The following is a 24,637-nucleotide window of genomic DNA, read 5'->3' on the forward strand; positions in this document are numbered from 1 at the left end:
GGAAGGAAGGAAGGAAGGAAGGAAGGAAGGAAGGAAGGAAGGAAGGAGAGAAAAAGAAAGAAAGAGATCAACTTTTTATCTATCGAGATTGCAGATTTAGAAAAGATTCATAACTGAAATGATCCCCTAAGGAAATATAAAAAGTTACTTACGGCATGGCTAAATTGGGCATACTTCAATCAGGGGCTGTTGAGAAGTCATTAAAATACACACAATGATCTACACGAGCTCTGTCAGGAGTGCTGGCCACTACTCTAGCTAGAAAGGGCATCTGTTTCTGGGCTGTCTTGGCTCCAATCCAGAGCTCGGGAGAGCAGGAAGAACCTCTACCTGCTTGGCACCAGCAGCTATTGTCCAGGGACGCAGAAATTCTAGCAAGGGAAAGCAAAACAGAAAAAAAGGACCATCCTATTGTTGCAGTTTTTTCTCCAATAGTGTAATAGGGAGCTGCAGGGTGAGGACTGTTTTTCTTGTCAAACACTGAAGAAGGGGTGTGGGGGCACACCCCTTCAAACTCAACATTCAGGAGACAGATGCAGGCAGGTTTCTATGAGTTCTGGGCCAGCCAAGGTTATACAGTGAGACCCTGCCTCAAAATAAATAGATAGATAGATAGATAGATAGATAGATAGATAGATAGATAGATAGATACATAGAACAAAGGGCTGGAGAGATGGCTCTGCAGTTCAGAAGAGAAGACCAGAATTTGGCTGCCGGCACTCTCTGGCACTCTCCTGTTGGCTCTCAGTCTTCTATGACTCCAGTTCCAGGGGATCTGACATTCTCTCCTGGTCTCCATGGGCACAGGCAGGGGTACAAACATACATTTCTATACACACAACACCTTTAATCCCAGCACTGAGGTAGCAGAGGCAGGAGAATCTCTGAATTTATGGCCAGCATAATTGGCCTACATAGCAAGATCCAAATGAGCAAGGACCACATAATGGGGACCCTGCTTCAAAAACCCCAACAAAAACAGCTTAAAGGACTGGAGAGATGGCTCAGAGGTTAAGAACACTGGCTGTTGTTTCAAAGGTCCTGAGTTCAATTCCCAGCAACCACATGGTGGCTCACAACCATCTATAATGAGATCTGGGGCCCTCTTCTGGTGTGCAGGCACACATGCAGGCAGGATACTGTATAAATAAAAAAATAAATACTGTATAAAAACAAACAAACAAACAAAAACCTAAAGAGGGGCTCCACTTTTCATGACCTCTAGCCCTTCCCCCTATTTTTCTGGTGAGCCTAAGGAAATAAGCACCCTATTTGGATATTGGGAAAACACTAAAATTATTTTTGTAAGACTCCTTCAGAGATGGCTCAGTGGTTAAGCACACTGGCTGCTCTTCCAGAGGACTCATCTTCAGTTCTCAGCACCACACGGCAGCTCACAAGTGACAGTAGCTCCAATTCAAGGGGATCTGCCACCCTCACACAGACACACATGCAGGAAAAACATGCTCATGAAATAGAAATATTTATTTATATAATGCGTGCCTAGAGCATGTCTGTTTCCTGTGCACACAGAGGCCTGTAGAGGGCGTTAGATCTCCTGGCACAGGTGGATGCTGGCAATTGAACTTGGGCCCTCTGCAAGAGCAGAAAATCCTTTTTTTAAATATATATTCTATTTATTTATTATGTATACAATGTTCTATCTGCATATACACTTGCACGCCAGAAGAAGACACTGGATCTTATTATAGATGGTTGTGAGCGACCATGTGGTTTTTGGGAATTGAACTCAGGACCTCTGGAAGAGCAGCCAGTGCTCTTAACCTCAGAGCCATCTCTCCAGCCCCTGGAAAATGCTCTTAACCACTGAGTCATCCTTCCAGCCCCATTCCACTTAGTTTGACAGGCAAGGTCTCCTTATGTAGCCGTGGTGACTTGTTGTTTTGGGTTCTTTATTTTTTAGTTTGTTCATTTGTTTGTTTGAGACAGGGTTTCTCTGTGTAGCCTGGACTGTCCTGGACTCACTTTGTAAACTAGCATGGTCTTGAACTCACATCAATCTGACTCCTCTGCCTCCCCAAGTGCTGGTTCACAGGCATGCGCCGCCTTGTCAGGCTGGTCTCAAATTCACAAAGTTCTACCCGCCTCTGCCTCCCCAGTGCTGGGACTAAAGGTGTTCAAGCCACCATGCCTGGCTTCAAAGTAGTCTTAAACCTGCACCTGAGGTTCTGGCCTGGACAGTGAGACTAGTGGAGGGTTCATTCTGTTCTCCAGAACAAACAGGATGTGAACAGCTGGGGAGTCTCTAAGAGAAAGAGCTCTGGAGAACCCTCCCTCCCCTCACACTGCAGTCACCTTCAGGTTCTCAGATGCTAGCTAGGGTTACTAGGCTCTCTCTACTGCTGCCTGTTAGCATGTTTTGGTCCAGTCCTTACACGTCTTTATCTCCGCCAAGGGTCTGCCTCCCAATTGATGCTAATGTTTCTTAGGAGGAATGGCCCTCAACCCAGCAGGCAGATTACAAAAGAGGCCAGTGTCTGGCCAGGGGGTTGCAGTGGCACTGCCTGCCCCCATCTGCCTTAGTGGTCGCTCCTTCACTGCCTAATCATCAAGGAAGGCAAGAAACCCCGAGCTAGATGGTGGTGGCTAGGCTGCCTTGTGGGTGACCTGGACTCTGCTGCTGCTTAGCCTTCTCACTGATCACAAAGCTATCACTCACCTTCCAGCCAAGCTCTTCCTTTCCCTGGGACTCTGAATCCTGGGATCTCCATGGATTTCCTTTAACATTATTTTTAGCCCTGGCTACCCTGGAACTCACTCTGTAGACCAGGGTGGCCTCCAACTCACAAAGATCAGCCTGCCTCTGGGCACCACCACCAACTTGACAATAAAGATTTTTTTTTTTTTAAATGCAGTTGTTTTACTGCTGTTCATGGATTCTCCAGAGAAAACGACCCCCTTATGGCTTAAACAGACATCCCGTGGCGTTGTTGTGTCCCTGGATCTGTTAGGAGCACAGCCGGGGCAGGAGGTACTCGCTGTCTTTGCCTGCCACAGTGGCCTCTTCTCTAGCAGTGCTGCCATTTAAGATGCTCTTGTTGCCATCATGGCAGACACTGTTGGATGGACCACCTACACTTGCCTGTCTTCTTCCTTAACTCCTGCTTTGGAGGCCCACTGGATCTTTCCGGCATGGATGCTGCCATGCGTCCCCTCTAGGCACCTTGCTTCTTCCTGGTTCCTGACCAAGGGTAGAATGGCTTCTCTCAGCTAAAATAAAGCCAGGAAACTTCCCCTTGTGGCAGAGAGTATGGCAGCAGGTAGGCAGGCATGGTGCTGAAGCAGTAGCTGAGAGCTCGCGTCTTCATCCATAAGACAGATCCATCTTTATTTTGAATTAGGTGTATATCTGTGTTTGTGCATGTGTACTCTTAGGTTCAGTGCCTAAGGAGGCCAGAAGATGGCGTTGGGGAGTTAGTAGCTGAAGTGCCTATAGAGGTCAGAAGAGGCCCTAAAACTGGAGTTCCAGATGGCTGTGAGCCACCATGAGTGCTGGGAATCAAACCCAGGTCCTCTGAAAGAGCAGTAAGTAACCACTGAGCCATCTCTTCCCCACCTCCACCCCCTCCCAAATTGTCTTAATCTCATGTCAATGCCCATGTCCATGCAGTCTTATACACCCAGCCAACAAGGGCACCTGTGGACTTTTATCCTGAGATATCCGTCAGATGAAGAGCTCTTCTCTGGGACTAAGGACACACCTCAGACCAGGACAGGAACGATGATTTAGAAGTGGATTCCGCACAAGTAGGGACTTCCCAGGAGTAAGACAGCACCAAGCTTTCCCTCCTCAGCTTGTGCAGGTAACTCCAGGGGCATCCCCATTTCAGTTCTCTGGTTCAAGGGCTGTGGACTGGCACTGTTTAACCAGCACTGTTTAGTTAATCTGAACTGCCGTCTTCCCTTCTGGAATAGCTCAGCGTTCAGGTGGCCCAGCTGTCAGCTGGCTGGGCCCACTAGACCTGTCTGTGTTCACAATCTCTCTTACATCCCCGGCAATGAATAGCTGAGTTCTGCCAGCACCATCCCTAGTCAACAAATGACCTTGAGGGAAGCAGCCAGGACACCATGAAGGAAGCTGATCAATGCTGGTGTCCCCATCCTGAGCTGGCTGGACAGGTCCACTAAGGCATCCCAAGTGGTCCCATGACCTCATCTACTCCCCTTCCTCCATGACTGGTAGCTTTGGCAGTGAGGTACTGGCACCAAGCCTGAAGGAAATAAACGAGGGTGTCAAAAATCCTGCCATTTCAAGCAAGCAGCTTGCTCCAAGCTCATAGTGGGGGCTGTAGGCAGAGGGGACATTTCTGATAACTCTGGACCTGAGAAGGCTGGGGATGGGGCTGTTTCGGGAGATCACTGCTTCACCATTGCAGATCTCTGGCTTCCCCATTCTATCTCCTCCAGGTGTTGGTAGATTAGATCCTGGCTATTTGGCAATGCCTGGACACCCACTCCACCCCCCCCCCACCCCAACGCTAGGCAAGCGCTCTACCACCAAGCTTTATCTCTTGCCCCTGGAGGCTTTTACTTTTACTATTGTTTTTTTGAAGCAGGATCTCCCACTCTAGCCCACGCTGACCTGAAGCTATGCAGAGCAGGCTGGCTTTCAAAATCATGGCGTGATCCTTATGCTTCTGCCTTCCAGGTGTTGGGATTACAGGTGACTGCTCCCATATCTAGCCCCTGAGGACACTTTGGGAGTCACAATGTTGCTACTGGTATCTAATAAGCAGAGATCATTGATATGGATAAACAATCAGGACCTAAGTCCTAAAATGCCAGAAGTGCTGAGTTTGTGAGAAAGCTTGGGAGGAGACAGGATATCCTCCAGGCCCTAACCCCACATGCACAGGAGCCAAGGCTCATCACTTCACCAGCGAAGAGAAGGCTGCCACTAGCTTCAAAGGGCCCTTGTGGCCTTAGGACTGTGAATTGGCTGCCTGTTCACCTACCCACACACTTAGACTCCAGTGCCCATGATGAGGAACCTGGTAAAGTTTCAGTTGCCCAGGAAGAGAGACTCACCCAGCCCAATGCCAGGCAAACCCTATGCTGTCTGACCCAGAGGATTGTAGGCCCAAGGAAAAGGCTGGGTGAGGGTGGAAGACCCAACCGCCCTGCCCTCCAAGCCTATCTCTTTTAGACAGTTAGCCCAGTTTGTGGCTGGCTGGAAGCTCTGCTCCCCCACCCCCTTTCTATTTAGGAGGCAGCCATGGTGGCTTAGCTCCTGTCTCCGGTTTCCTAGGGAGCTGTGCAGAAGCAGCCCAGCCTCCGTGGGTCCATCTGTCAGGGAGGCTGTTCCGCCCCATCGATTGCTGTTCCCAAGGGGCTGTGTTGCTTTAGGGACCCAATGTGGCCGCCAGATAGGAGGGAACCACACGAAGAGGCAGGGAGGGGGGCAGCTTGGCAGCAGGAAGAGCCAAGAGGGGCTGACACTGCAGAGAAGGCACAAGCTAGACAAGGCGTAAGAAATGTTGAGGGTCAGAGGCAGTGCAGCAGCAGGCTGGCTGGAATGACCTCTGAAGCCAGCTGGCACCCTGGGACTCAGTTTTGCTGCTGGACACATCAAATTCCCACTTGTAAAGACAACAACAGCTGACATTTATTGAGCAGGAACAATGTGCCTGGCATTGGGCTGGGGCTTCACCCGCCCCGGCTTTCCCTTGAGGAACTGTCGGTGCAATGCAGGTGTACTTATTCTCCAGCAAGCATGGAGGACGAATCAGAGAGGCTGTGGCACTGACGGTAGCTACACACAGGAACTGGAGTGACGCTGGTCAGCTGGGCCCAGTGGTTGGCTCCAAACCGCGACAGAGCCAGGTCTAAGGGGGAGGAGGTAGTCTTGCCTGGCCAGAAGTTCTGCCCGCCCTCCCGGGGAGCCGCCTCCTCCCCTGGGCTGCGTGACATCTGCCCCGCTTCCAGGCCCCAGACAGCTGCCCAGAGCCACGTCAGCACTTCCACCAGGGAGTCTGGAAACTGGCTCTGGCCCCTGAGAGGGAAGGAGGGGGAGGGTTGCGGTCCCCCGAAGGATGGCGTCTCTCAGACGGTTGACCCGCTCAGTTGAGTAGGAATTGGGGCACATGACCTTGGACTTTTATAAGACCCAGTTTCCCCTGCTTAGGTGGACATGTAGTAGTGGCCCTTTGGCAAGGATACTAGTAGCATCCAGAGTAGATAGAGCATATATTGCCACACAGCCCAGTCATAGCTCCGAGACACCCAGGAAGCGTGTAACTGTCAGGGCCTACTTAGGGCCATGTGGTCATCTAGTGGGGATCTCAAGGGTGGACAGAGTATGGAGGTGTATGGATGGCCCAGCTCTGTAACTGTCCAGCTGGGGCCAGAGATAACCAGCGCCTCCCGGAAAATCATTAGCATCTGTTTGGGCCAGCAAAGTTGGCTTGCTGGTGCCTCCGCCTACTGGAAACAGCGGCTGCCGCCCAGCCCAGGGATGCACAAGCCCACCCAGCTCTAAATCGGGCGGGGACATCTATCTCTCCACCCACATTGGGAGAAAGGTGGCCGGGGCCAACAAACAAGGGACAGGGCTTGTGTTGTTAGGGGTGGGGGCTTCCTTTGCGAAGGAGGAGGTTCACTCCGCACTCTGGGTAATCCAGGCCGGTTCTTGGAGATGCCCGAGCTGGCGGCAGCCCAGGGAGTGTGTGGAAATGACACCGCCAGGGCGGCGGAGATTCCCCCCCCTCCTGACATTGGCTGGAAAGTGGAGCAGCTCGTCAGGGACAATCAATGGCGATCGATCGCTGCGCGGCGCAGGCGGCCAGCGCGCAAGCGGGGGGAGGGGCAGCGCGGCCAGTAGAGTTTAGAAGCCCCCGTGGGTGAGGTCAAAAACCACACAGACCTGCAAAAGGGCAAAGTGGGGTCACATGGATACACAACCCTACGGAGAAGCATCACTATGGGCTACTACATTATAAAGACAGACTGACCACAGTAGTCTTTGGCACAAGTCACAACACAAACAGGGTTAAATGTTTGGTCTGCATGGACAGAGGATGGAATCAATCACACATAACTGCACCATGATATAGCTTATCACACTATCACACAACCAGTTCCACCATACACAAGGCCCACACCACCACAACGGATTGCCCGAGCCCCATACTAAAATTACACTGACTGGTCTCAACTAGACAAAAAAAAAAAAAAAAAAAAAAAAAAGGATGAGTTTTAAGTGTGGCTGCACAGGGCAAAAAGTCAGATGTATGGCACACAACCTCAAAGAACATTGTAAAACTGGGTCCATCCACTACCACAATGGACTCAAGAGCCCAAGTGGAATACAATTGGGCCACCACTGTCACAAGATGCATCTCAATAACTAAGAGAAATAAAGTTGCTTCATAGCACCCACCAACTTTTCATCATGTGGCATGGCCCCTCCTCCACCCGAATAAAGCCCAAAGCACAGGCAAACTGACAGTACCAAGTGAAGCGGCACAGTCCAGGCACAGGGGAAACTTAGCATAAGTCTTGGGTCACCGTTGACTCAGCAGTGGTTTTCAACCTGTGGGTTGAGACCCCTTCGGGGATCCAACTACCCTTTCACAGACATCACCTAAGACCAGCGGACTCGTATGTTATGAGGGAGCAACGAAAATAATTTTGTTTGGGGGTTACAACACGAGGAACTGTATTACAGGGCTGCAGCACCAGGAAGGTGGAGAAGCACCATGCTAACCCGTCCTATTCATACAATGACTGATCACCTAGCATCACTCTAAACTTTTAAGCTTAGAATTCCACTACAGGAGCCTGCCTCACCTCAGCAGCAAAACTACTTCTGTCATTGCATCTGGGAAACACTACTCAAATACCACAAACTCAACCCAGTGGTTGTTTTCATCCACAAAGAAGCCACATTCTTAACCCCACCTGGTTGGAAGTGTCCTAGCAGCAGGGTGAGCCCAAGTCGCTATCACTCTGGCTTTGGAGCCCTGCTGGGGAGGAGGTGGCCCACTCCCAACCTCCTACCAGGCTCAACTAGACTCAACTAGAGCTGCTGATTTTTCCTGTCACCTCCACAAGCTTTACAAGACAAAACTCCTAACGACTGTCCCTACCCTTAAACCCATTCTACTCCTTTATCTTCTGAGAGAAATACAAGTAATGGTTACAGTGCCAGAAAGTCTGAGATGGTTGCATAAACCTTTAATCAAAGCACTCAGGAGGCCAGCCTGGATTGCCAGAGCTACACAGAGAAACCCTGTCTCAACACCAAGTCCCCAGAAAAGTTCCCTCCATTCAAAGTGTAAGGCAGCAAAACAAGGCTAGCCTTAGATCTCAGCAATGTCCCCACTCCCATTCCAAGAAAGTACATGTTCATGGGAGCAGGACTAAGACCTTCAGTCCTACAGAACACCCTTTGAGCCTCTGCTGTGAGCTTGTACAGGTCAGCTGCCTAACTTCATGTCCCACCCAGGGACTTCCAGGAATCTCTGGTAGCAAGGGAGCTCCCCCTAAAGGTTATGCCTAGAGTGATTCCCAACACTCCCAGTCCTGCCTGTAACAATGATTCCCTAACTAACCTGGGACTCTCAAGTCTCACAAGTGACCCAAGATTTCTCTAACACAGAGGCCTTCCATGACTAGGGAATGTAGACTATTTTTGTGACCACTGATTTGTAATAGCAAAGATCTGACCATAGAGGGTATTATAATCACCCATTCACTAGTTCCTTTCCTTTCCCTGGGAAACACATGAAGGAAAAGATCAGATTTGCTGTCACCATGCTTCACCTACAGCAGAAGGCAAATTCTCACATTACTCCTCTCCCTCTAGGCTTTACCAGTCACAGGTTGTTGACAAGACATGTGCTTCTATCCATGTGCCTAATGACCCATTTGTGGACACACTTGCTAGGGTATACAAGCCCCCTAAAAAGGTCCAGTTATTCCAGGTACCTGGTGCCCTAAAAGCTGGTCTTGCTCAAAGGACTGCCACAAAAAACAAAACAAAAGCAGGACAAAGTACAGTTGTTCACAGCTACTTCCTTGAATCTGGCCCACAATTCTTTAATTGGTTAAGATCATTTTCCACTAAGTTTTACCGACAGACTACATTAGAGACCATCTTCTATCTGAGAAAAATCAAAGGACACATAATACTTGCCCCAATTATACGACTAAACAGTATGATTCAAACCCAGACCTAATTTAGGCTCACACCCATATGCATAAACACTAAGGAATGTCCATGCTCATAATCCTCTCAAGTTCCTAACATGGAGAGCCCCTCCAACACACACAGAAGCGGGCCTACCTTTCCCTTGTCTGGAGCCTGTCAGGCACATTCTCCACAGCTTGGCCTTTCCAACAGGGATAGGGCAGGCAGGAAGCCTACATTCCCAGGTTTCCGCCCTGACCCACACCCTTTCCCACCACAGCACAAATTCACCCTGCTGCAGCCACATAAGCAGCCCCCTAGGGGAGGATCTGGAAGAGAGCAAGGCATTGTGGGATCAGACTGCTAGCCCTACTCAGGGCTTCCTAAAATCCAGCTCCATTGCCTGTGTTAGTAGCATGTCAGCCTTTCCTTCAGGAAAAGTCTCCACCTTTCTAGTCCAGCTAGAATAGAATCAAGGCTTCCCTCCTTATTAAAGAGACTTTCCTAGATCCAAAGTCTTTTAGATGCAAAAGCCTTCACACGGTTAGGAGCTAAAGCAGGAAAGGAGTCCCCTAGGCTTCGCTCTCTAGAGGTGTACAGCCAAAAGCCTCACTCCGAGGCACCTACAGCCCCCTAGAAGCTTTCCCAATCTGGTGGTGGTTCTCATGGCTCTGCCTAGGTTGCAGCTAGTTGGTGACTTCAGCAAATCTACAGTTATTTGCATACCCAGATGGCCAAGCCTACAATTTCAAAGAATTCCCAATGAAGAGGCAGCTGGCTTCCGGATGGTGGCCCTGGAGGCCCACAGCTGTTGCACTGGAACATTAGAAAGCCTGGGGGCCCAAATCACAAGATTGATTGAAAAAGACAAGAACATTTCCCAGGTCTTACCACCAGTATTCAGCTTTTTCAGAACCTCCATCACTGGGCATAAAAGAACCATGTCATGGCTGCCCACGTGACATAAGCAAAGAAGAAACTGGATTCATTGATGAGGGCACAGGGACTAATTACCTGCTTTCGAGGGCAACAGAAATGTGAACCCCTTGTTCAGATGAAACAATGAACGAAACCAAGTGGGCAAAGCTAGTGTTGAAGCTATTTGTGTAACAGAGATGATTACACGAGCATGGGATAAAGACAACCTAGCACTCTGATGCTTTCGGTAGGCCTAGGAATGAAAAAGGAAGTCACTATAAACTGTTCCCTTACAGTAAACCTTTCTGAGCACCTAACTGAACTAGGTGCTGCTCCATCTGTTTCTGAATACACCAAACAAAAAGCCAACCCCAAATCAAGCCTCCCTACTCAAAACAAAAGCCCCTCTTAGGTTCTGTCCATGCATTCACTGACCTCACACACCTTATAGTTTTAAAAGCTATGGGTCATCACTGCCCTCTGCTGGCTACAGAGGAACTAGCACCCACAAAGAACCCCTTTACCTATACACACTGAAAATATAGACCTGTTTGCTGGCTGGCTGTTGAACCTGAGTTTACAGGGACCAGAATGGGTAGAAACTAAGCTAGAAAAACGTGTTGGGGCAGTTCTGTGTTCCACCCCAGATATACACAACCACTGAACTTCAATGCAGCTCAGAAGTTGCATCCACTCACATCTGCTGGAGACCTTCCTTCCATCTTTTCTCATGTCCTTGCCCTATCTGCTCCAAAGAAAGGTTGGGTGAAGATCTGAGCCATACTTCCAGAAAGTTCAACTTCTAGTTTTGTTTCCATGGGCCCTTTTGCCACTCCCACAGCAGGTGCCTGAAAGCTCACAAAGTCTCTTTGTGAGCTTTAGCAACTGGCACAATTTTCTGCAGGTTAGCTACATCTTCAGAGACAATTGTGACACTAGCTTGGGGTGTGGGGTGTCCAGATGGGTCAAACCAATGAGTAGTACTTTATCAGTGGGGGAAAGCTCTAGACACCAGGATCACAAAGTAACCAACCAATTAAGCACGGACCCTTTCCCTTCCGAAATAGTGCGCTGGCTTTAAAGCCTAAATGCCAGATCATCCTTTAGGATGTCTCTAAAAACTTCAAGACCACCTAAATTTCTAGGGAAATCAAACCTGAAAAAACTGGCAATTTGTGGAGAAGACAGTGTCCTTCAGCAAAACCCTTCTTACCTACTGCAAAACTTCAAAATTCAACATTTGAGGTCCAACAAGATGGCTCCCCAAGTAAAGGTACTACTAGCTGTTAAGACTGACAACCTAAATTCAACCTTTAGAACTGACATGGAGGGAAAACCATCTCCAGGAACTTGTCCTCTGACCACACATGTGCTGAGCCATGCTCAAAACCACATACACATTCACACTAAATGTTTAACTATTTTTAAAAATTTATTTATTTTTATTAGTTACAGTTTATTCACTTTGTTTCAATGATTAACTATTTCAAGATTTGAGCAGGGTCTGATGAGACAGACCCAGCTTTTCTGGAAGAGCCAAGAGTACCCCTAATTCAAGTCCAACTTAGGTAACATGGAACCCTGTCACAAAAAGCAAAATGAAGAGATACACAGGTGACTTTGATTAAAAGTACTTAATGCTATTGCCAAGAACTAAGGTTCCATTCCCAGCACTTACAGGTAACCTAAACCACCAGTAACTCCGGTTCCAGGGACTCTGATAAGTTCTAGGGTATCTGGTGCCCTAGATATGTACACATATATTCATTCAGACTCATAACAAACACATTAAGAAGAAAATCTTAAAACTCAAGAATGGTAGTTAATACCTTTAACCTTAGCACTTGGGAGGCAGAAGGAGGTGGGTCTCTGTGAGTCTTGAGGGCAGCCTGGTCTACAAGAATGAGTTCCAAAACAGTCAGGGCTACAAAGAGAAACCCTGTCTCAGAATAACACAAAAAAATGAAATGGGTGCTAGGGAAATATATATAGTTGGTGGAGTGCTTGCTTGCCTAGCATGCATGACACCCTGGCTCAGCTCCCTGCATTGCATAACTGGGTGCCAGTGCATGGTGCTTCCAATTCCAGCACTTGGGAAGCAGAATTGGAACCTCAAGGGCATCTGCAGTTTCACACGTTTAAAGATTCTGGGCTACACAATACTTTGTTTCAGAAATACAATTATTTTCAAAATTGAACTCGGTGCAGTGTCCTATGCTTATATTCCCAGGCCCTAGAAACTGAAACAGGAAGAATTCAGCTCTCAAGTTTAAAACCAGCTTAAGTAACAAAAGTGAGACTACATGTCAAAAACAAAAAAGAAATTCAAGATTACTAAGTACTCCAGTAAGAAATTCAAATCAGAGAATTTTAAGTAGATATGGACAAAGATGGTTATACACCTGAGGAAGCTGTAGCAGGAATCCCTCAAACCTTCACAAGGTTGAAAGGGAACTCAACATTTATCAGGGATCCTGCTGTTTCTCCCTGTACAGCATCTTAAGAGCCCAGTGGCTTCTTGGTTTCTTTCCTGTAAGTGATCAACCATGTGCTTACATATGACTTATATAGGTTTAAAATCAAACAATGAAAAAACTAAAAGACTGTTAAGCCACTGTATTAGTGAGTATCAAGGTATTAATGTGTGAAGTAATGGGGACCAAATCCAGGGCCTTGTGCATCGTATCTAAGCACCCTCTCTTGAGTTACATCCCCAGCCCTATTAATATAGATTTGCATCTGATAAAAGGTAAAACTCTGAATAATTCAAAGATGAAAAGTGATCCCTAGCTACTACTCAAAATGTCTAACTTTGCCTCACTTAGCTAAAATGCAGTCATTGAGAAAGCAAAGTGGAATGGTGATTGTATCACAAAGCCTGTACAGCCAAACTGAGTTTGAAATTTACACTAAGGTAAAATACAGCAACAATGAACTGGCTCAGAAGCTATTGTGAACAAAACAGCTATCTATAAGAGAAAGGCTTTTTTTTTTTTTTAATTAAATTAAGACAGGATTTCATGTACCCCCCCAGACTCTGCATCTCAAAGCCCATACTTCCAAAAAGTGCTGGGATAACCTGGGAACCAGTATGCTCAGCCCAGACCCAGGCAGACTTTTTAAGGAAAGTAAAGAGAACTTGGAGAAGGCCAGTTTTTAACCTTGTACATTCAACAAAGGAAACAGGAACTTGTACCAGTATATTCCACAGTTCCAAAGGTAAAAGGGGTAGGGATGAGAAGGAAAAGGAAGTATATTCACAGCAATTCAGAAGAGCCTCGAACATAAGAAAAATGTATTGAGACTTCAGCACTATTAAGTGTTAAGGGGTCCTATATTCTAAGACAAAGCCAGAGTTTCTCCTTCACTGCAGACAAGGAACAATATATAGGCATTTTGACTATAATTTAGAAGTAACTCATTTTTCCTGACAATATAAGGCTCAAAATAGAAAGTAGGATTGGAATTAGAAAAGAAATGATTCTACCACTATGTCAGTGCATTAAAAGTTATCATCCCTGGTCACGTTTTCCTTTTTTCCACAAACCTTCCTGTCTCTTCAACCACCTGGTAAATCTTTGTTCTAGACAAAGTTAGCAAGACAACGGCCCCTTTAACTAGTGGCCAGTAAGAAAGCATGCAAATATCTGAAATAGTATAATTTTACCAAGAGATTGCTCTGAACTTAACTTGACAAAATTGTCTAAACTATTATTAATTAATAAGCACCCAAAAAGAAACCCGTAACTTTCATTCCTTTGTATCTACTCTGCCACCAGAATAAAACACGGCTGGACACCAGATAAACTTGTGTGAGCCTATGTGAAAGGATATCCTGAGTGACACCTGTTTTAAAGCGGGAAGGGACTCATAAACAACTAGACCAAATGTGCTTCATACAAACTATTCATACTATAACCTAATAAATGATACTAGGCTAGCAGTTCTGAATTGAGAGGCAAATAAGAATTGGCTTTCAAAAGCCGTGCAACTGAACCCAAAGTTAAGTAGCAGAGATAACAGTAAAAAAAGAATTAAGTTCAGCAGTCATACAGTCAATGGCAGAGTACTTGACTAACATGAACCAAGGCCTGCGGCCTACTGAACAGACAGACAGACACACAACACCCAAAGCGAACTTCCATCTGACTATAATAGTAATGAGAAATGGTGATTTCTGGTTAGAGCTCAGTTCTGATTTTTTTTTTTTTTTTTCACAACCGGTTATTACTTGCAAGGCCAATGGGATGCTAATAATATGGCATTTCTGAAATGCTTGTAAGCAGCCAGCTGCTAATTAAGATTCTTAGCTGACAGGTTAAGATGGAGGAACAGTGACACTGAGAGATGAGACAGGTGAACAAATTTAAAACCAAAAGCAGTGGACATTTATTCCTCAATTTTTGTGCAAGAGTGTAAAGATGCATTTAAAAGAACCTGATGACTAGAGAGCATCAGCTACGGCCTTCAGGCTGGCCTGGCTTACAGTTAGGTTAGGAAAAGGGGTGAGGGGAGTTAACTTGCCTAGTTCACATGAATGTTTCTGGATAACAGTTGTTTACAAATTTCAAACTACATTTTACTAGAGTCAAGGGAAGACTTCAAAAAGCCACATACAGTACAATTTAAAACCAATGAACATCCTGCAAATGTTAGTGCAAAGTAATTACGTAGACTCTCCAATACAAGATTGTGCTCATGTTTCCCAGTTTGGTCAGTTACTCTTTTATAATTACAATCACAGAGGCTTAACTTATCAAACAGCAATACCTTTGTGTTCTATGTCCTATGTACCAAGAGAATGTCACAGATTTTGGTGAAATGCTGCTCAGTTTCATTAACAAAGCAAATTTATTTAGTTTAACAGTCATGTTCCTGGAATGGTGCACATATTAAGTTTCATGAAATGCCTTTAAGCTTATGCCTCTATCTTGTTTAATAAAATTACTCTTATATCTTTTTTACTCTGTAAACTGGAATTGTTTCATGATTTTGAAATGCAACAAATATAAATGAAAACATTTCAGGGGTGAGGAAAAATCCACCACTAGTCTTAGCTAGACAAGTTTTTAAATCAAAAAGCCTATTCACACAGAATTATATGTAATGACTGTAGTAATCAGTTTATTACACAGATTAATCATTCTTGAACGTACAAGCTCCAGAGGAGCAACTGGGTCTTTAAATATACACAAGTATTTCCATCAAATGAATTTTCACCCTTACATCGAAATAGGCCTAAAGCAGTTAAAAACATAAGAAAAATAAGAGCTATTAGCTATGTATTAACTGAGAAACCACATACAAACCAAAGATTATGGAAAGGGGCTAAAAGGAGGAAGGCTGAAAGGGCAGGGAGATGTGAAGTGTTGGGAACAAAAGCCCACCACACTTTATGTACTAACAGCTCCAGTCCATTTAAATGTTGATCAGTTAAACTTAGACCTTAAAATACAGCATGTAGGTAGAGTTTACTGTTTGCTTATCACTTTCACCTACATTGTAGGTCCTTCAGGATGAAATGAATACAGAAACAGCTTCATGTTCTTCACCTTGCTTTTTATGACTGTTTAAGATTAGATGGATTCCACTTAACAACAATCTCCTACGGTCACTGGAGCTTTTTTCCTCCCATTCAAGCACACACTGTGTACCCACTAACCCTCATATTTGCCATTATCCAAATTTAAATCAATAAGGAAAGCTTTTAGTCTCACACCTAGGTTACGCCCGGAGAACTGGCTTCTCACACACACACTTCTCTGCTAGGAGGCAATGTTGGTACAGAAGTACAGTATTTCTAGTTTGTTGTTCCAAGTATGTACAACACGCAGCACTGCTGTGTCAGGTAAACATGTGCACAGGGGAAGATGAGGCGTGGGCTCATAGAAAGCAGTCAAATGGAAATCAAAAGGACTTTCTCTTTCAGAGTTCCCCTAGCTTTATTTGTAGAGGTTATCCAATAATTTCTTTAATTACATCGCATACTTCTGAGTCCATTCCCGAGCTATTCTGTTGTACCTGTACATACACAAAGAGAGCTCAGCTTAACATAGATAAGGAATCATTAAGCAACACATTTCATTCATTATCCCAACTAGCAACTTTAAAATGCTCATGCAAAATCACCTTTCTCCCTCCTATTTCTTCACCTCTCGACCCCCTTTTTTGACTTTAGCTGGCCTTAAACTACCTAAAATTAGGATGAACTCAAACATGTGGCAATCCTCCTGGTCGCTGCTGCTATTACAGAGATGTACCACCATCTAGCTTTACCTCCAATTACAATTAAGCCTATACTCACAAAAACAGTGAGACACTGCTTTAAAACCCAAAATTATTTCCTATAATGTAGTATCTAGAGGACTCAGACTCAGGTTTAGCATTTGCTGATATGTACCTCATTTTTGTTTTTCAAGACAGGGTTTCTTTGTGTAATACTCCTGGCTGACCTGGAATTTGCTTTGTAGACCAGACTGGCCTCGAACTCAGAGAGCCGCCTGCCTCTGATTCCCAAAGGCTGAGATCAAAGGGGTACACCATTACCACCTGGCTAGCCTATGTTTTAACTGAACTTCATTTTATACAATTTGTTTGATTAGCTAAGTCTCAATATGTAGTCAAAGCTAACCTTAAATCTCTAGTCTTCCTAGCTTTTGGAGGGTTATAGGTATGTGTCAACACGCCTAATTACTTATGATTTTTTTGACTACTTAACTTTACATTACATGGTTATTAAAATCATGTAACAGCCTAATGGACTAAGTGGGGAAACCAAGACAGGAGGTTCCAGAAATTGTCTCTCAACATATAAAAAAAAATAAAAAGAAAAAGAATAATGAGTCCGACCTGTATTATATATATTCTTTTGTGTCACAAAAATTCAATAAGGGAGCTAGAGACAGCTCAGCAGCTAAGAAACTTACTGCTCTTAAGAAGGACCATGAGGGCTAGAGAGATGGCTCAGTGGTTAAGAATACTGAGTATCCAGAGAACCAGGGTTCAATTCCCAGCACCCACATGGCAGCTCACAACCGCCTGTAACTCCTGTTCCAGGGGATCCAACACCTTCACATAGACATACATGTAGTCAAACACCAATGTACATACAGTAAAAATAAATAAAAAAGAAAGAAAGAAAAAGAAAGAAGAACCACTGGGGTTGGAGAAATGGCTCAGAGTTTAAGAGCACTGGCTGCTCTTCCAAAATCCTTAAGTTCAATTCCCAGCAACCACATGGTGGATCATAGCTATCTATGAGATCTGGTGCCCTCTTCTGGCCTGCAGAAGTACATGCAGGCAGAACACTGTATACATAATAAATAAATCTTTAAAAAAAAAAAAAAAAAAAAAAAGGACCTCACTCAGTTCCTAGCACATACATGGCAGGCAGGTCACAACTACCTGTAAATCCGGTCTCCAGTCTGGAGATCCAACTCCCTCTTCTGTACTCACGGGTATCAGGCACCCATGTGGCACATGCACAAATAGGCAAGTAAAACTTTCACCTATTCATACAAATGACATAGAAAGAAAAACTATAGGGTGGGGTGGTGGTCCATTTTAATCCTAGAACTTGAAAGGAAAAGCAGAGTGGGTATCTGTGACCTGAAGGCAAACTTGGTCTACATATTAAGTTGTAGGCCAGCCAAGGGTATATGGTAAGACCCTGTCTCCAAACACAACAAAAACAACAAAACCCTACAAAGAAATAAAATGACACACCAACCCTTCCTTTCTATTAAAACAACTCATTCTGGCAGAGTTTACATAAGACAAATGGAAACCTGATGCACAAGACAAACAAAACTCAAAGGTATTTTAAAAAAACAAAATACTATGAGAGGTTTCAGTAGAAGTTACATTAGACAATTAGATATAAGATTACTATCATCTGCTTATAATATTTGGTATTCAAACTCCTTTCATGTACCCCTTGGAGAGTTTATCTTAAACACCCTGCCTATACTCATCTCTGGAAGAAAGTGTGAGGCAGCTCCACCCCACACCTGACAAACTTCCCATCTGCAGGTGATACTTACTTTTCTCTATCTGTTTTGTAGATCCGAGCAATCTCAGGCACTAAAGGATCATCTGGATTGGGATCACACAACAGAGAACAGATGGACAAAAGTACTAGGATATATTAAAAAAAAAAAAAAAAAAAAAAAGGCATAGGTTAGTAGAATACCAAAGCAAAGGACTTATCAGAGGCTGGGCATGACCTTTAATCCCAGCACCCAAGAGGCAGAGGCAGAGGCAGTGAAAAAGATGGATCTCTGTGAGTTCAAGGCCAGCTAGGGCAATATATTAAGACCTTATTTCCAAAGGAAACCACCACCAGAAAACCCAACCTGAGATGCCAAACAATGCTAACAATATAGCATTGGGAATGCAGATACTTAGTGGTGGAAAGCTTCTGAAACGTGCACGAGGTTCTGTTCTAAGTTCAGTTATTAGCAGAACAAAAACAGCTCTTCTAAATCCTAGATTGAGAATACTTGTCAGTCCTAGTGAGCCTCAAGTTTTAGAAGCTCATATTCAGAGAAAATCAGCTGTCAAATTTCCAACAGACAAAATTAGTTGTCTGGTACAATCCTCCATTACACATAAACTTCAAGGACAGTCTGGGATACAGGAGACGGTCTCAATACTGAAATAAAATTTAACCAGGAACAGTAGCTGACACTTGTAATCCCAGCATTTTAGCAATAAAGGAAGGCACACTGCTACAAGTTGAGGCCAGCCTAAACAACAGAATAAGAACTTGTCTTTTTTTTTCCCCCCAAGACAGGGTCTCTTCTGAGCTGCCTTGGCTGTAAGCGAGGCTGGACTCAATGCAGTGGCTCACCTTCCTGGTGAATGCTGGGATTAAAGGTATGCACCAATGTGACCAGCCAAGACCTTGTCTTAAAATACAAAACAACAAAAGGCAACCTTCATCAACAAAAATAAACAGGGCAGCAGTGAAACAGCTCAGCAGGTAAAGTACTTGCTCAATAGCCAGCCAAGCCCAGTTTGATAACTCCATCAAGTTGTTCTCTGATCGCCACACATGTGCTGCTGTAACTCACTACTACCTACAGGCACAATTATAAACAAACAAAAGCAAATAACATCACCATTCACTTTCTTGGTGGTACCTTGTTTATTTTTAAGGCAAAACCTCATTCTTATACCAAGCTAGCCTCAAATTTGCTATGTAATCAAGAATAACTTTAAACTACTACTGGTCATTCTACCTGCTTTTGAATATCACAATTAACAACCTGGCATCACACTAAGGATCTATTCATAAAAATTTAACTCTCTTCCATTGTATCAACAAATATTATTACTAAGGGAGACTGGGCTGAAAAGATGGCTAAGCAGTTAACACTGGCAGAGAACCCAGGTACAATTCCCAGTACACACATAGTACAATGACATACATGTAGGCAGAACACTCACACATAAAATAAATAATTTGTAATTTTGATCTTGGGCTAGAGAGATGGCTCAGCATTTAAGAGCACTGTGTGCTCTTCCAGAGGTTCTGAGTTCAATTCCCAGCAACCACTTGGTAGCTGACAATGGGATCTGATCCCCTCTTCTGGCATGCAGGTGTACATGCAAATAAACCACTCATATACAAAAAAAGAATAAACCCTTTAACAAACAATAGATCTCGGGGGGGGTTGTAGAGATGGCTCAGTGGTTAAGAGCACTGTCTGCTATTCCAGAGGTCCTACTGTCTGCTATTCCAGAGGTCCTGAGTTCAATTCCCAGCAATCACATGGTGGCTCACCTATAATGGGATTTGATGCGCTCTTTTTGTCACTCAGGCATACATGCAAATAGTGTGCTATGTATAAATAAACAAATCCTAGTCCCCCAGTGGCCACTGTGTGAAGCGGGTACTTGTAGACCCTGCACTGGCTGCGGAGTTGCTATGGGCCAACTAGGGGCCTGGCACAGAGATGCTCAAGCAGCGGCTCAGAGCCAGGACTAAAACCCCAAGATAGATAATCAGGATCCTGGGGGGATTAGGCCCCCTTCAGAAAATGGTGGCATTGGGAGCTGGGGCTGTGGTCACCTCCATCTTCAAGACACCCCTGGATGTGGTGAAGGTCTGCCTTCAGTCTCAGAGGCCCTCGGTTGCAGGAGAATTGATACCTCCCTCCAGATTCTGGAGTCTCTCCTATACCAAATCACTGTCCACTCTACAAGCCCCTCCTTTGTATCCCCTTTATGTTTGTTGCAGCATGGCCCCAAGGAATCGAGATCTCAGGCCAGGCAGTATTCTCAGCCCTGTTCATTCCCTGTCTAAATGAGACGACCTGTGCACAAAAAAAAAAAAAAAAAAAAAAAGTTACTTTTCCCCGTTAAGGCAGTCTTACTATGCAGCCCTGGCTATACTGGCAATCAGAGATCTGCCTGACTCTCCCTCTTCAGTGCTGAGATTAAAGGCACACACCTCCACACACTACACAAAAAATCAGTTATTTCACCTTGATATCAAACAACTGTTCCATTACCTTTTGAAATAGTTAGTGCTGGAGACCACTGTGACCGTAGAATATCAAGACAAATGCTGCCATTACTGTTAATATTTGGATGATAAATTCTTGTTGTAAATGCAACCTGAAAAAAAAATCTTTATGGTTTACCAGTATCATACAGAGCATATTAAAAAAAAAAAGCAACGATTATATTCCAATTACCTTAGGTGGTTTGAAGGGGTAATCTGTTGGGAAATGAATTGTCAAGAAAAATACTCCACCCTGATAGGGGCTGTCATTCTGTTGATGATAAGAAAGTAAGATTAAAAATGAATAAATTACATAAGGTAAATTATTAAGGAATTAAAGTGAATACTTACTGGCCCCATTATTGTAGCTTGCCAATGAAACACTGAAAAAAAAAAAGAAAAAAAAAAAAAACAAGAAAAAAAAAGCGTCATGTTAACAATATTCACATTATACCTACATAATAGAAACCTATCACTCCCTGCCTATTCAAGGTCTGTTTATAAACAGTGTGATAATGACTATTTTCTATGGGTGGGATGAAGACTAAACCAATTATGAGTCCAAGCCATTAAAAACAGAGTGTAGTAGTACATGCTTTAAATCCCAGCACTCTGGAGGCAGAGGCAGGAAGATCTCTGGGTTTGGAGGCCAGCCTGAATTCCAGACAGCCAGGGCTGGTATTGCTCAGTGGTTAAGCATGTACACACTCTTGCAGACCAGAGTTCAGTTCCATGCACCTGAATCAGGTGGCTCCTAACTCCAGCTCCAGGATCTGATGCCCTCTCCTGGTCTCCCAACATTTGTACCCATATATACTACACTCACACCTTACCATCAACAAAACAACAACAAAACTACCAACAACAAAGGAACCCAGATATTTTTCTTGAGGCCAGCAAGATGGCTTGACAGGAAAGGCTTTGCTATCAAGCTTGACGTGAGTTTGATTCCCGGGATTCACACAGCCTCCACACATTTTATAGCATGTGCACATACGTACACACACAGTAAATATAAAATATCTGGAACTAACCACGGCGGTATAATATATCTACAACAATGCTGAAAAGGCTGAGGCACAATGCTAAACTTAAATTTATGTCTGGCTAACTAAAGTTTTTAGTTTGTTTGGCTTTTTTTTAAGATTTATTTATTCATTCATTCATTCATTTATTATTTATTTATTAATTATGCATGCAATGTTCTGTCTGCAAGTACACCTGCAGGCCAGAAGAGGGCACCAGATCTCATTATAGATGGCTGTGAGCCACCATGTGGTTGCTGGGAATTGAACTCAGGACCTCTGGAAGAGCAACCAGTGCTCTTAACCTCTGAGCCATCTCTCTAGCCCTAACTAAAGGTTTTGAGGACAGCCTGGTCTACATAGTGAGTTCCACGTAAGCCATGGCTACAGTGATTCTGTCACAAAACCAACCAATTAACTAGCCAACAAACAAAACTTGTCTTAAAATCATGCCTGGAAGATAAATTTGTTGACAAAGTCCAACAGAAGGCCCTAAGTGCTATTTTAAAACTTATTTCTTTGCCTCCAAAGACTTCTGCCTCTGTCTGGGATTGAAGGCAAGCAAAACCATCACCTGGCTGCTTCCAAGACGTAAGCATTCCTTAATACAATTGCAAAAAATATACTTCTTAAAAAAAAATAATGCTGGCTTATGGCAGAAAGGGTCCATATATTCAAATTAGTAAGGACTGTTTTATTTTTTGAGTGTGCATGTGTCCATTTATTATGTATGGAGATCAGAAGTTGATGTTGGGTATTATGATTTGAATAGGAATGACCCCACAAACTTGAATTCTTGGCCCATAGCTGTGGGCCTGGTCTACTGAGAGTGTTCCAGGACAGCCAGCGCCACACAGAGAAACCCTGTCTTTAAAAACCCTACGACAGGTATATCGGTATTATTCTCTACCTTACTTTCATTATAACAGACAGGGTTTCCCACAACTTCAAACTAGCCCTTTCAGCTACAATGAATGGCTGGCCACTGAGCCCCAATTTACTTGTTTCTACCTTTCTAGCACTGGTTTCAGTACACTACCACATCCGGCCTTTTCTATTGGTGTTAGGCATGTTAAGCCATGTTTGTTAGCATCCTATAGAAAACACTTTACCCACTGGGGCATCTTTGCAGCTCAGAAAGATTGATATCTTTGTTTTCCTTTTGTTTGTAGTAGGGAGTAGAGGAAAGCCTGAATGAGTGAACTTCTGAGTGAATGTGCCTTGTCGACACAGGCACAACTGTATCAAGCAGTCTGTAGCCTCAGACATGTAGCAAAAGTCCTCCCCTCCTGGGTGAGACTCTGAGGAATGGTAGTGTGCAGATTATAGCGAGGGTAGAAAATGCCCACCATGGGAGGCAGAGGGAGGTCAATCTCTGTGAGTTCAAGGCCAGTCTGGTCTACAAGTGACACAGAGAAACCCACAAACACACAAACACACACACACACACACACACACACACACACACACACACACACACAAGCATCAAACAAAAACAGTAGTTAGCTGCCACAGATAAAGTAGAAATGTCTCACATATGAAGTAAGGCCCAATAGTCTCTTCCATCCTTGTCAGGGGATATGTTAAGTTTCTCTCATATAAACAAAATTAAATATTTAAATTTTGGTGTCTACTCAGAAGTCAGAGGAAACTTCTGTAAACTGGTTAGGTGCCAGGGATGAACTGAGGTTGTTACCTCTTTTTTGCTGGCCCAAGAATTAAATTATTTTAAATTTTGTTTCAAAAAAACAAACCAAAACTCACCTGTTTCTCAAATGTTTTCAAATTCCTGGCATGTTATTTTTTTGAGATTCAGGAATAATAATTAGTACATAAATTAAATACTGAGAACAGGTTATTGCTAAAATATTTATCCTTATCTTCCCTAGCAATTAAATTCTTCATACTTTTAAACAATCATTCAATGGATTAAATAAAACCAGTTGAGAAAATCATTTTGAGCTACTATACCTTTCCTGGTCCCACTATCTTCACCCAAGTCCCACAAAAGTCTTTTCTTAAAGCCCTGGTTAAAGAAATGAGTCAGCTGAGCATCATAGCATTGTATGCCTTTGATCTCAGCACTGAAGAGGAAGAGAGAGAGCCCTGAGTTGGAGCCCAACCAGATCTACACAGCTTGTGCCAGGCCAGTCAAGGTTACACAGCTGAGACCGTGCTTCAAAAAACAAAAACAAAACCAAAAAAACCCCAACACCAATAAGGCTACCACTACTCGGGTAGTAATGGTCAAATGGGCAGCTATATTTGATTTGTTTTTACGTCTTGGCCTTCAACTTAATCCTTTTATGTAACTTCAATCTGTGTCTATTGTACTCCATGTAGGTTCTAAGAATAAGATAATAAAGCACTTAAATAATAATTTCAAAATACTGAGGTTTCAAGTATAAAAATTTCCAGTAGCTAAGTACTAATTCTTTGTTCCTAGCCTTCTGACAGGAATCATTTATTCTTGCTAAAAATCATACCAGACTTAAAGCACACATGGGAGGAAAGGTGGGGAAGGAGGGAAAAAAACTGCTCTGATGACTCACACACCTTTAATTTCAGCAGGAGGAAGAGGCTGAGACAGAAAGATTACTCAAGAGTTCAGGACCAACCTGGGCTCAGAGTGAGAAATAGTCTGAGAAGACTGTAGTGTATCTGAGAATTATGGTTTTGAGAACTTCAATGTTTAACATCATTGTTGAATGTGTAGGAAATGTGGGTTCAGTACAGTGCATGTGTGCCACAGTGTATGGAAGAATGCAAGTGAGAATAGAACTTTCAGAGTCAGCTCCCACTTTCCACCATGAGTTTGCTTTCTTTTACCCACTGAGCATCTTACTGGTCCTACTTCTGAGAACCTCAAACAGCAAGCACAGTAAGAATACCTATTAGAATCACTAACAGGTTTCCCTCTGGAGCCTTTAGACTCCTCCCTCTCTGTAGGTGGCAATATGAATATGGAGAAACAACACCAGCACAGTATCTAACCCTGTTTCAAATGACAAAGACTTTATAAACAGTTCGAGA

General features: G+C 44.0%; 1 protein-coding gene and 1 pseudogene across 3 annotated transcripts in view; both read right to left on the bottom strand.

Moving 5' to 3' along the window:
• Positions 1–14,434: 14,434 nt before the first annotated feature.
• Positions 14,435–24,637, bottom strand: part of Ube2d2 (ubiquitin conjugating enzyme E2 D2) — a 31,566-nt gene continuing 21,363 nt past the window's right edge. Inside the window, exons 3-7 of one of the 3 annotated variants that reach the window (XM_055625408.1) lie at positions 20,931–20,962; positions 20,773–20,850; positions 20,587–20,692; positions 18,112–18,163; positions 14,435–16,090 (exon numbers count right to left, since the gene is read on the bottom strand). In XM_055625408.1, the coding sequence (XP_055481383.1) occupies positions 16,045–16,090; positions 18,112–18,163; positions 20,587–20,692; positions 20,773–20,850; positions 20,931–20,962 (314 nt within the window). In that variant the 3' untranslated portion in view covers positions 14,435–16,044. Of the gene's footprint in view, positions 16,091–18,111; positions 18,206–20,586; positions 20,693–20,772; positions 20,851–20,930; positions 20,963–24,637 lie in introns of all 3 variants that reach the window. The other 2 variants (XM_055625407.1, XM_055625409.1) reach the window with 2 other exon arrangements.
• Positions 23,095–23,213, bottom strand: LOC129690266 (U6atac minor spliceosomal RNA; annotated as a pseudogene).

Source organism: Psammomys obesus, unplaced genomic scaffold, assembly GCF_907164565.1.
Source record: "Psammomys obesus unplaced genomic scaffold, mPsaObe1.curated_primary_1811, whole genome shotgun sequence".
NCBI classification, from domain to species: Eukaryota; Metazoa; Chordata; class Mammalia; order Rodentia; family Muridae; genus Psammomys; species Psammomys obesus.